At 45.5% G+C, this 13,016-nt stretch overlaps 1 protein-coding gene across 1 annotated transcript; it reads right to left on the bottom strand.

Annotated features, from left to right (window-relative positions):
- Window positions 1–7,320: 7,320 nt before the first annotated feature.
- On the bottom strand, window positions 7,321–12,278 carry LOC141041479 (F-box/LRR-repeat protein 13-like). Its single transcript, XM_073507692.1, has 4 exons — window positions 9,956–12,278; window positions 9,694–9,837; window positions 7,708–8,088; window positions 7,321–7,631 (listed from the first exon to the last, which is right to left on the bottom strand). The coding sequence occupies exons 1-4, from the start codon at window positions 11,309–11,311 to the stop codon at window positions 7,602–7,604; spliced, it is 1,911 nt and encodes a 636-aa protein (XP_073363793.1). The 5' UTR covers window positions 11,312–12,278; the 3' UTR covers window positions 7,321–7,601.
- Window positions 12,279–13,016: the final 738 nt, after the last annotated feature.

The following is a 13,016-nucleotide window of genomic DNA, read 5'->3' as shown; positions in this document are numbered from 1 at the left end:
AATCATTTCGGTCTACTTGACACGGACGTGATGCCTATATGCATAATCATTGCCTTGGATATCATCGTAACTTTGCGCTTTTCTATCAATTGCTCGGCAGTAATTTGTTGACCCATCATATTATTTTCCTTCAAGAGAGAAGCCTCTATGAAACCTATGGCCCCCGGGTCTATTTTCCATTATATATGTTTCAGACCTATAAACCCAAAAATACTTTGCTGCAATTTATTTACATTTATTTTATTTTACGTTTTAGTAATCTTTTATTTCTATCTCTATCAGGTCTCACCATTGCAATTGACCGTGAAGGGATTGACAACCCCTTTACCGCGTTAGGTGCAAGTGTTTGATTGTTTGTGTAGGTGCATAGATTGGAGACTTGCTTGTGCCTCCTACTGGATTGATACCTTGGTTCTCTAACTGAGGGAAATAATTATCTCTACTTTGCTGCATCACCATTTCTTTTTCAAGGGAAAAACCAATGCAAACTCAAGAAGTAGCATGCCCCACAGAGGCTATGTAGACCAGTTTCTTCAGACTGGTGGCCCGTCTGCAAGAGGTCGGCCCTCAAGTGATGCTGGAAGCGGTCCACGTGCTTGGAGGGCATCCAACGGGCGTATGCTTGCATGAAGACGCACTACCCGCGTCTTGATGCGACACTCGTGGCCTCGGGACCCCCCCCCCCGAAGGGAAGGACCGGACGGCAGAGCAGTTCTTGGCTGGGGTGATGGAGAGGGAGCTCGGATCACCGAGGACTAATGTCCCAAGGACTCTTTGTATTTTTATATTATACTTTGGAATGCTGAATTTGCAAGATGTAAAGACATGCTTTCGTTTAGAATGAATGCGGCTTTAAATTCCGACGTGTCAGTGTGTATTATATATTTTTTACTCCCGTGCGACCGATTTAAAACTGAAAGCAACCATTCGTCGGCTTCGGCCCCTTTTTACAAGATACAAAGGGTGTCTCATACGCAGTCTTGACCCTTGGCCGATGTCTCGGTTCCCGAAGGCAGTTCGTGCATATGAAACAAGGCAATCATACTATATTGGTTGTATAGCTTTCACTTAGTCATAGAAGCTTAATTGTGGGGGCTGGTGACAAGCACCCGGTGTGTGAAGTGCTCGGTGGTTGTTAGGGTTTACACCACTAGTCACTTTGGCTTATTTTAATAAAAAAAAGCCCTTCGTTTGTCACAGGGGATCTCTAACGATCCTTTGTTTGACATTGTCATCGGCTAGCCGACCAGTTTACGCTTACCACAACAGTCAGTTTTCAGCTTTTCTCCACTGAGGCATTGTACCATAAGAGTTGGAAGCGCAATCGCTATGGTTCTCCTTTACACTCTTAGCCGAATAGATCGGGAACATAAGAGGTAAGCACAGGAGTCGGGCAACCCAACTATTGACCAAAATCGAGGAGCAAACACAACATCCGAGACGACGAATAGACACTTCGGACTTGTAATTTGGGACTAGTGTTAAAGTTGACCCCATAAGGTTGTATCTTAACTCAAAGGCAGTCAATGAAAGGAACATAAGAATATGCATGGTGACCTGGAAGGGTCTATTCTTCTTTATTTCATATGGTCAACCGTACATGCCGAGCTTTATCAAAATAGACTTATAAAAGATACAATGTGGTGAGAAAAGGAGATAAAAAAGAAATGGAGTAAGAATAGGGTGGACGCTGTCGGGTTAGTTAGTCCGGATCCTTCCCTGTCGCATGTCTGCGCCTCCTTGCTGTTGACCAGCTTAACCTCATTTAAGGCGAGGCTGGTGTGTGCGGTCTGCCACCTCAGCCGTTCATTTGCTTGATGCTGTTGACGGTCGGGTCCTTCAAAAAGGCCTGCAGTTGCCGCTTGATGGTTGAAGCCATGTAGTCATGTCGCTCCCGTTTAGGCCTTTTACAATGCCTTATTGGTGTGCGAGTCTTTAATTTGCCGTTGCTTGGTTGAGCCGAGAACGACGTGTCATGTGTTTCGGCTCCTCGGCCTCCCATGGGATTTTTGAGTGCAAAATTATGCACCCTAGGGATGTAGTGCCCTTCCAGAGGGACGCGAAGGAGGAGCCCGTACCCCTATTTGGGGTGGGTGGATGGCTGTCCAAGGTCGGCCAGTGTGGCCCGTGTACGCTTCGACGAGCCGGGCGTGCTTTTTGTTGCACGGGCCGCCTCCTCGGTTGCCTGGACCTCGATTGCGAAAACCGCGGTTTGCTCCTCTATGTGGAGGGAGCGTTCGGTGTTAACATTCACTATGATAACACTGTTTGGTCCCGGCATTTTTAGCTTTAAATATGTGTAGTGCAGGACTGCGTTAAAGCGAGCGAATGCGGTGCGCCCTAGCAATGTGTGGTAGCCGCTTCGAAAGGGGACGATATCTCTTCGCTCCGGAAGTTTTCGGGTGAGCCGAAGACTACTTCTAGCGTGATTGTTCCCGTGCAGCGAGCTTCGAAACCAGGTATGATAGCTTTAAAGGTGGTTGTGATGGGCTTGATCCAATATGAGTCAATGCCCATCTTTCTGACCGTATCCGCATAAATCGATTTGAGGCCGCTGCCTCCATCCATGAGGGCGCGTGTTAAATGGAATCCATCAACAATGTGATCCAGGACTAAGGTTGCCAATCCTTCGTGTCGTATGTTGGTCGGATGGTCACGCTTGTCGAACGTGATCGCGTAGGCAGACCATGGGTTATACTTCGGGGCGACGGGCTCTAAGGCGTAAACGTCCCGAAGTACCCATTTTCGCTCCGGTTTGGGGATGTGAGTGACGTAAATCATGTTCATGTCCTTTACCACAAGCAAAGCATCAGCAGCACCAGATAGCCATTGGTGTTAAAGAAGCTATGTAACTGGATTATTGACTCTAATGTAAGTGGGAGTTTGTAGGAGAAATGCCCCAAAGGTTATTATTATTATTATTATTTATTTATTTATCTCCCACATTGTAATTGATGTTTATGTTTTATGCTATAATTGCAATGATTCATGAGTCTGCAATAACTACGAGGCTCATAAGGAATCTCATGTGCACGTGTGAAATAATTAATGGATAAATAGATTCCTAGTCCCGCCTTTAATACTAACTCAAGTGTTGCATGATGGTTCTGTTTTCCTGATCATGGGCATGACTATGGCGGCAAATTTGAGGACACAATGTTAGAAGAACACTTGTGTTCAACTAACCCAATTGATGTTATGCTCTGAGATACGTTCTGTCACAATTTAATGGTTTATAACAAACAGAAAGTAAACGTTTGCATAATTCCATATACCATGAGAGTATCGAGTTCCTTCATACTTGCTTCGTGAACTTTGGTGTTTGTTAAACGTCATCTGTAATAGGGTGGCTATTACGGCAACTTATGGGTTCACGAAAAAGTATGACAAGGGACTAGATAGCTCAAGATCAGGATTTGCTCCTCTGATGAAGGAGACATATTCTTGGGGCCCTCTTGGTTTGATGGTATCCATCATCGTCTGGTCAGACACAGTGTGATTTGATCACAGGGATGCCAGAACATGAGGATGAGAAAAGAGAACAAAACTTGCAACGAGCAAACTAGCATAGTGAACAAGTTGTTGATTCACGGGGATGCCGATAAATCTCACCTCAGGTTTTTGTAACATATAGCAAAGCAACAAGAACAACACACAGTAACTAAAGGTTCACTCAAATATCCATTCATGTGGGTATTGGGGTCAATAAGGATGTTTACCGTTCCGCTATTGATCATTGATCGAAAAGAGTTTCGGTCATGTCTATATTTCACTGAATCCACAGTGTCACACGCTTAAGGGTCATACATACGCTGACTACTAGGAGGTTAGGAGCTTGAGAAAAAGTCAGTGGAAAACATTATTAAGTTTGATTTATATTGTTGTTATTTCAAGATTATATTAAAGGGTGTGGCTAGGTCTCAGTCGACTGAGATTTAACCAAGTATTAGTCAAGTGGCATAACGTGCAAGAGCGAAAATGAAAAAACCAAAAAGAAAATCCTGCACGAATCTCAATGTAAGATCTCACGGATATAGTGTCGACTGAGACTTTGTTAAGTCTTAGTCGACTTAGACTTAGCAAGACTGTTATTTGAAATCATGATTTTGCCTATTCCCCTAAAACAGATTTGCGGTACCGCACGAAATCGGGCGAAACAAATACGGCAGACCCACGACAAAATTTGGACCGGAACCTTTAACGGTTTCCAACTCCATCTACAACTTGGTTTGCCGTAACGGATTTGCGATACCGCGCGGTACAGCCTATCCGTTTTAGTGCGAACCGTATATTTTACAGACCAAGTTTTTGCAGGACCCAGGCCGAGCCGCCACCATCGATCCCCAAATCCACCGGTCCACCCAACCCTAATCCCTACCTAGCGAGCTAGCTAGCGCCGCCATGGCCCGTTCCATGGTTCTGCTCGACCGCGAGATTGATTTCTCTCCCGACGAGGCCGTATCCGGCGGAGAGTCAATCCCCTACCCGTGGGGATTCTGGGAAGGAAGTGGACTACCAAACCGCAAAGCCATAAGTGATCAGGTAATCAAGTACCTGCGGACCTTCAAGGCCCGGGCAATCGTCGGCAACCCGCCGGAACTCTCCTTCCTCCACATACTTGTGCCGCCGCAATCCCTCCCGCTCCCGCCGCCATACATGGGCCTGGACTCGGGCCGCATCTCCAGCACGGACAAGAACCTGGTCGCCCTTTACGCCGGCGGGTACCGCCCTGGCTCTAGCTTGCGGGGAGGCTACCTCATCTACGACGCCAGCAACGACTCCCTCTCCGTCATCCCCCGTCTCCCCGACGACGACGACGACTTGCATGGAGTCATGGGGCACCAGTCGGCCGTCGTCATGTGCGACGCCCAAGGGGAGGGCTACCTTCTTGCCGAGCTCGTCATGCCAGGATTCTCCCAAGCCGGGGTCTGGCTCTGGAAGTCGTCTGCCAAAGAGTGGGTCTTGCTGTCCGGGAGCCATCCCCTTCCATCCAGCAGATTCTCCATTGATTTGTGCTTCTCTTACCGGGGCTCTCTCCTTTGCTGGGTGGATCTTCTCAGAGGCATGTTGCTCTGTGATCTCAACCAAGACTGCAACAACAAGTTCAGCTTTATCAACCTGCCACAAGACTGTCCAACCTATGATGTAAACCCCGAGTATCCAGACATCGTCCGCCCAGACGAGTTCCGGTCCATGGCCTGTGTTTGTGCTGCACACATAAAGCTCATCGCCTTGGATGAGTATGGATTGGAACTCATCGTCTGGACGCTCTCGCCTGACCTCTCAGGCTGGACCATGACCTGCAAGTACAATGTCGAAAAAATCTGGGCAAACGTGAGCTACCAGCCTGCACGTTTGAGACAGCTTGCTCCGTCGCTCCCTGTCCTCAGCATCCACGAAGACGGCGTCGTCTACTTGGTCGTAAATGACGAAACCATTGTCGACCGTCGACTGGTGCACAAAGGCCAGTATTTGCTTCGCGTCGACATGGAGAACGACGAGGTCCGCGTCTCTCCACAGCCTACAAGGCGTATTTGTTCCCAACTCTTTGCCAGCGAGTTCAGTGCGCACCGACACACAGCGTTTACAGCATCTCACCCTGTCATTTGATTCTATAGTTTCATTTGCATACTGCTGTCATTTCATTTATAATAGAGATATAATATATGTTCACCATCACTCAACATGCTTTCATTTGCAGGCAGGCATGCTACTGTAATTTTGCTTAGGTTTGTAAAACGATTAAAATTCCAATGCTTTTGCTTCATGTATTTGCTAATAGAAATCAAGATATTTGCTTCATGTCATCCGGCTTGCTTATCGCAGGCATGCTACAGCGTCCGGCGATGTATTAAAAAAACACCCTATTCTTTATCGTGAAGGGTACAGAGAGCTCTCATCAGTTTATGTATTTAGAGTTGTACAGAAGGAAAAGTGTCTTATTTATACTCGAATGACTGAATGGGAAAAAAAGCCCACGTGTTTCCAATCGCGTCATCAACAATGAGGAGGAAGTACTTGTTACTAGCTGATGTCGCCGGCCCGGATGGTCGGTCCGTACAGGTCTCCATGTGTGAGCTTCGGCTGCTCCTCTGCACGGTAATCCATGGCGCGTGGGAACGGTGCTTGGTGCTGCTTCCCAAGGGGTCACCACTCGGTAAACTGCTCGATGCGATCGATCGCAGGGATGTCGACGGCCATGGCCTTGGCGGCGAGGTCGTGCAGGCCGTGTCCCCTCTTTGCAGCAGCAGACCGACGACTCTGACAGGGTGAGGAAGACAGAGTAGAGGCGGTTGGGCATCCGCCTCACGCGCGCGTGCACCATCTGATGGTCTTACAGGCTCATGACGTCCTCTTCTACGGTTCTACCACTGTCTTCACGCTGATCTCATACAGCTGGCAGATTTTTCAGCCAAGTATTTATAGAACTAAGACAATTTTTCAATTAGAGAAATCTTTCCAATTTCCCTAGCCTACACTCAACGTTAGAGTCCCTTGTAGTTAAATTGATTGCAAAATCGATCAATATAATAAAACTGAGCAGTAGCTGTAAAATCAAGTTACTTTAATATCGAGAAAAAGTCGAGTTATTTTTGTTGTAAAATCAAGCAGTTGCTAAGAACTACTACTTGTTGGAGATAGGAAGGAGAGAGTGCAGCGTTTCTGCACCCGGGCTCAGCTGCACCTGTCGATGAACAGTAAAATAAAAAAAATAGCAAAAATGTTCAAAAAAATTCTGAAAATTTTACGCATGGAAGTTGATAGAATCTTCTAGGTGCGTGCAAAATTTCACGGTGTTTGGACATTTTGACAAGCTCGTAGCAAAAATAACAAATTTGGCTTGTCAAAGAAACTTTCAAAAAGTGCACTGTGCAGACCGAATTTTGTTGTTTTTTTTTCACCATGAGCTCGTGAAATGTCCAAACACCTTGAAATTTTGCACGCACCTAGAAAATTCTCTCATCTTTCATGTGTAAAAAGTTCAGAATTTGTTTGCTCTTTTTTTAGAATTTACTGTTCACCAGGAGCAAAAGAGCTTAGGCACCATTTTGAATTATCGCAAAAATGAGATCAACTCATTCAGTATAGCACTGTTGTGGGATCCAGACTTTTGAGGCCTGAATTTGTGGTTTTCTCACGTGTACCTAGCAGAACATAATAAATAAGCACATGTTAGTTTACAGAATCATGCAGGTCGTTCATATGTACCTAGAAGAAGTCAAAGGATTCATATGCAAATTAATGGATCCTTAAGGCCAAAAAAATTTACACAGAACATCGGTACGCTTCCTCTTTGGCATGTCGAGAATCAATGCAATGTGAAATTAGAAATTAAATAATATTGACAAGCTCACTCAGACATGCAAGTAAGGCCCGAAATAAAATGGTGCCTCCACAAGTTCAAGTACATATATAATCAAAACAATGCATGCCTGAAGACCATAGAGTTCTGATGATAATTGATCTGCATGGCGATCAGGACGACATGATCCACAAAATACAGTTAAAGCATGCTGCCACAATCAAAAAGTTGTAAGGAGCATTTACTATGGGAAAGCGGCAAGCAAGCTATCATCAGTCCATAGTATTTCTGATTCTCATCAAACATCGGACGACGAATTTAACAGAGCCTGCAATGTAAGTACCACCAAAGTCAGGTACCAAAAGAAGCAGATACGGATATTAAGCTATGTTGTGAATCTGCACCGCTGAGAAAGGGTCCTCAAAGGAGTAATCCGTCCCTCTCTTGAAGCTCCAGGGGCTACCTCCTTCAGGACCTGTGCTTCCGAGAAGCACCATTTCGCAGGACCTACTGGCCATATTGTTAGAAGCTTGCTTTGCTTTACAAGTCGCCTCATCCATCGAGAATGTCATGAAGCTCGGGTTAGCCATGGAGATGGACGCAGTCCTCAGCGCCCTCGCGTTCCGGAAGAAGAACTTGATGAAGGCAACCTCCCCAAGCTCCCCTCGGAATTCTCTGTAAGAGAACACCTTGATACACGACTTGAGGCTTTCAGTGGGCTTGGCCTGCTTCCAGAAGTTGAGGTTCATCCTGGCACTGCCGGCTTGATGATCACATTTTTCAGACTGCAAGAAAAAAAACAATTAAATCACTCACAGTTCAGCTATGATGAATCATGCTGAGTATATAATGCTGGTACACACAAACACGGTGCAAATTAATACCACACAGCGCTTCATATTAATTGAAAAGCGGCAGTTATTGTCCCGTGAAACAAACAGCATGCATACCTAAATGTGGGTTCTGATATATGAGAGAGATATGAGATGCCAATGCTTCCCATGAATGAAGCTAGACAAAGTACCAACTATCCTAGTAGTACAGATAGAACAGCAACTACGGTGGCCTCATGATCACACTTCATGTATAACAAATTAAGAAGTTAGGCTACACATTTGAGCTGCAGATTAGCTCTCCTAACAAGTGCACAATTTACCAGCATCAATATGGCATTATGGCATGCTACATGGACCTCCAACAAATAGTAGGCAGCAATGTGCAAACCCCAGAATTCATAACAAATTTCATAACAAACTGAAATCAACATGCAACCCCCAGAATTATCATTTTGTACTCTAGTCACTGTTTAGTATGTGCAGAGAAGACCTGGTGGCTAAGAATAAATGGAAGCCTGAAAAGAACTGTGCAATTAGTTAAGTAGACATAACTCATGTCATGATACGGTCTAGTACCAAAGAACTAACACGGCACTGTGGTAATATCACACAGATCACCAGAAAAATGTAGGCAGGAATGAGCAAGATGATTATATATAAGTTGCAAACTTGACAGCTGAAATACAGGCCCTAAAGGTGAAGGTTGCTTTCCAAAAGTTAGTGGGTGTAAGAAGAGAAAACCTGATGGCTGATAATAAATGGAATGCTTGACATTTATGATCATTGACTTAGACAGAGCTATGCAAATCAACGATCAATATTTTCATACGTGAAATTAGCAGAAAGTAACAACTACCAAGTAGCCCACACGTGAAAGACCAGAAATTGATACCTTGTATGCACTATGCAGTTCCCCATGTTAGTTAGTATCACCAGAGATCTCACTCAACTATTCATGTGCTTGCTACCATTGTCGATCGCAACTAAAACATGGTCCAACCAATCAAGGCTGTTGCTGAACAAATCAAACATATTCTGCATTGATGGGGTCCCAAACAGGTGCACAGTGTTTACCAAATATATACAATGGACCGTGTGCATATTTTGTGAGATGTGTTCTTTAAAACAAAGTTCAGGTGTGAACCATGACAAATACCTTGCTATTAATTAACCATTGAGAACTCCCTCATATGCGCGGTTTAGAGTAATATGATAAACCACACAGACCTCCAAAAAACAGTAGGTGGCAATGTGTTTGGTTTATCATGTGTAAATTTCTTAGTCCGAAACAAGCACTGCCTGCCACTTACAACATCGACAGCATGAATATTGATATATGACCACAGTGAGAGACGCTATATAACAAGAGCTAAAGAAGAAAAGCAATCGACATCAGGAGAACTGCACAGCACATTATCTGCAATTAATCAAACAGAAGATGAAAACACCCCATCTGCAGTGAACAAAATCTGCTGCTACAAACATTCTACAAATAAGGCATACTAGTGGAAACCAGTATGAATGTACGCAAAACATGAAATGGAAAGAACTTACAATAATGTGCAGTGCCTCCAAATTGGGAAAGCAGCCGAGGAAGGAGGGAACCATCTTGGCATCCGTGTGGTTTGCGAAACGCACATTCAGACTCAGGACCTTGACGCTGGTGGCCATGGTGCTTGAGCTTGCCTTCATCCCGGCCTGGAATGAACCCAATTGAACAAAAAACAAAAGTCACACATTTAGTCATGGACCTCCATCAGCTGGACATTTTGCTAACTGAACAAACTGTTAGACTGCAGACAGGAGAAGCATGTACCATAACGATGGTGTCTCGGATCTCTAGCATGGTGTTCCCTGGCTCCAAGATTCCTAATGCGTGCAGCTTGGGAGCATCGCCAATCCTGACTCTGGTGCACAAGCCACCGGCGTTGCTCCGAAGGCCCTCCAGGATGAGCCGCTCGAGGCGAGGTGCCTTCACCACGGCAATGTCCTCCAGAACAGAGCTGCAAATTTGGACGCACCGGAGGCTCTGGCTGACGAGGCGAAGGCGCAGCCCCTTGTTGCATCCATGGATGTTGAGGGTCTCCAGGATGGGGCTCTTGGCGACGACAAAGTCGATGTCCCCGTCCTCCATGACGACGCTGCAGATGCCGAGCTCACGGAGATGGGGGAAGGAGGTGCCGGGCGGTAACCTGGCCACGTCCGGGAACTTCCAGAGGCCGATGTAGAGGCAAGCGAGGGTGGTGATGCTGAAGAGCGCGGGCGGGAGGGGCACGTCGAGCGGCCACGGGCGGTTGACGAGGACGAGCTCCTGGACGCCCTTGGTGGCGAGGAGGTGGAGCCAGCGCGCGAGCTGGGCCTGGTACGCGTTCGTGTGGGTGCAGGTGAGGTGGACGGTGGGGATGGCGCCCGTGTGCGCTTCGAGGATGCTGGAGAAGGCGGCGACGATGGCCGGCGAGTCGGCGGGCGTGGGGGGCAAGCCGCAGCCTTTGGGGCGGAGGTGGGCGTCGGCCAGGACTTGGGGCGTGGAGAGCCAGACGCGGCGCCAGCGCGAGGCGAGGACGGAGGTGCGCGCGCCGTCCTTGACGGGGAGGCGGCAGAGGATTTCGCGCAGGAGCGCGTCGCGGAGGAGGCTGAGGCGGTCGACGCCGTCGGGCGCGGGGAGGGCGGGGTTGCGCGCGGGGTCCGTGACGGCGCGGCGGGAGAGAATCTTGTGCAGGGGCGTGTGCCGCCGGGGGTCGGAGGCCGGCAGGGCGGGGACGAGATCGGTGCAGATGTGGGTGAGCCGCTGCTCCGTGGATCGGTCCACCTCGTGCGGGTCGAGGCCCCTGCGCCGCAGATCGGCCTCCGTCGCGGAGTCCACGTTGGTGAACGGCGGCCGGCCGGCCATGGTCGCCGGACGACGAGGCGGCGAGGGTTTGGGGGTGGCGAGTGAAGCGGAAGAGTGGTCTGCTATTTGTTTTTCTTTTTCTTTTTTGAGGCAAGGAGAGAGTGGCCGGATGACTCTGGACTGATGGCCATTATACACATGGCTTCCTTGTTTCGTTGGGCCGAGATCCCACACAGTTTTCTCGGAGGCCCACCAGTCAGTTACTTGCATCTCATTTCGGGGACCTCCTATATGCCGCTCGTTGCGGCAAAAGGTCGGCGTTTCGCACCGAGGCCGGTCCATTTGCAGTGGCAGGCGGAGGCATCACGTTCGAGTCTTCGAGAGTTGAAAAAGGCAAAGATAGGACCGTGCTCGCTGTGATTTGCTCCCACGACCCCACCTTAGCAAGTCACGTGTTGCGCCATGCAAAAACAAAATCCATGTGCTGAGCTAGCCGTTGCGCCTAACAAACACTCATGCTAGATTTGCAGCGCCATATATAAAGAAACAAACGACAGCGGCAAAACCGAAACAACAATTCCCTAAAATTCCCAAAAACTAAAGTTTGTGCGAGGACTTGAATCGAAGACCTACTGCGCGTGATCAACATCGCTAGCCACAGTAATTTCTAAATATTTGGTACCCAAAATGGCAGCCCAGTTTATATGAACTTTTTTCAAAATTTCAAATGTGACTTTATTTTTGAGATTTCTGAAAAAAAAACAAAACTCTTACATTTTGCGAAAACATAACATTTTTTGGGAACTCAAAGATTTTTTCAAAAAATAAACAAATTTACAAACATGAACATTTTCTAAATTATGAATAAAGTTATGAAAATCAGGAACAAAAATTGACAGCCCTAAATTTTTCAAATTTATGAACATTTTCAAAATGTGAACATTATTTTAAATAGCAGACAAATTTGAAAATATGGACAATTATTGAATTTGTAATGAACAATGGAAAGCAGGAACATTTTTAAAATTCACGAACATTTTCTGAATTTGCGAACAAAACTTCAAAATGCAAACATTTTCTATAATTCCCCACTTAAAATTCTAAATCTTGAAAACATGAAAATAAATCGAATTTGTGAACAAAGTTTAAAAGTGGGAACATTTGTTAAATCCCCAAATATTTTTTTAGTTTTTGAACAAATTTTGAAAACATGAACATTTTTTGGACTGTGAACAAATTTTTAAAGTGGGAAAATTTCTGCAATTGCCAAACATTTTTTCGTTTTCGATTTCTTTGAAAACATGAACATTTTTCGAATTTGTGAACCAATTTTAAAAGTGGGAACATTTTTTGAAATTCACTAATATTTTCTGAATTTGTTAAAAAATTAAAAAAAATTAAAATTGAAATTCTAAACTAAAAATGGTAATCGATAATTGGTTTTTAAATTGCAAACATTTTTTTAATAGAAGGGAACAAATATTGAAATTCTTGAACATATTTCGAGCAATTTAATTCTAACACAACAGTTGTAAATAGTTTCCGTCTTATTGTGAAGCAGGGATATTCGGAGGCAGGCACAAGTTCTAATACTACAATACCCATATTTGCAAATAATATGTTTAACGGGGACCCTTCGACCATGTTTATTCCAGTGATCCGTGGAGGATATACAGACTTTTGCTTCAAACCGATCAAGCTTGAGAGCTGCTGCTCACTCCAAGAAGATTAGATTTATTATGGAGTGTGAACCTTTTCTTACACATCAAATAAGTAGCGTACAAGCAGCAGCGGTGTCTTTTATTTCTTCTTGTCGCTATTTACCAATATATATAGAGTTTTCTTTCAGAACTGAAATAATATACTCCCTCCGTTCCTAAATATAAGTATTTGTAGAGATTCCACTAGGTAGACTACATACGGAGCAAAATGAATGAATCTACACTTAAAATGCATCTATATACATCCGTATGTGATTTATAGTGAAATCTCTACAAAGACTTACATTTAGGAACGGAGGGAGTATGTAATATGCTGCACTCTCATG

This window comes from Aegilops tauschii, chromosome 2, assembly GCF_002575655.3.
Source record: "Aegilops tauschii subsp. strangulata cultivar AL8/78 chromosome 2, Aet v6.0, whole genome shotgun sequence".
Taxonomy (NCBI): Eukaryota; Viridiplantae; Streptophyta; class Magnoliopsida; order Poales; family Poaceae; genus Aegilops; species Aegilops tauschii.
The sequence above is the reverse complement of the archived record's forward strand: the minus strand, read 5'-3'. Positions and strand labels throughout refer to the sequence as shown.

Bases quoted from the DNA above. Each gene is read 5' to 3' on its own strand.
- LOC141041479 (XM_073507692.1), bottom strand. From the start codon at position 11,311: ATGGACCGGCCTCGGTGCGAAACGCCGACCTTTTGCCGCAACGAGCGG. The intron at 9,838-9,955 runs GTACATGCTTCT...GGTTCATTCCAG, and splicing joins TCCGAGACACCATCGTTATG to GCCGGGATGAAGGCAAGCTC. The intron at 8,089-9,693 runs GTAAGTTCTTTC...TTTTTCTTGCAG, and splicing joins TGGAGGCACTGCACATTATT to TCTGAAAAATGTGATCATCA.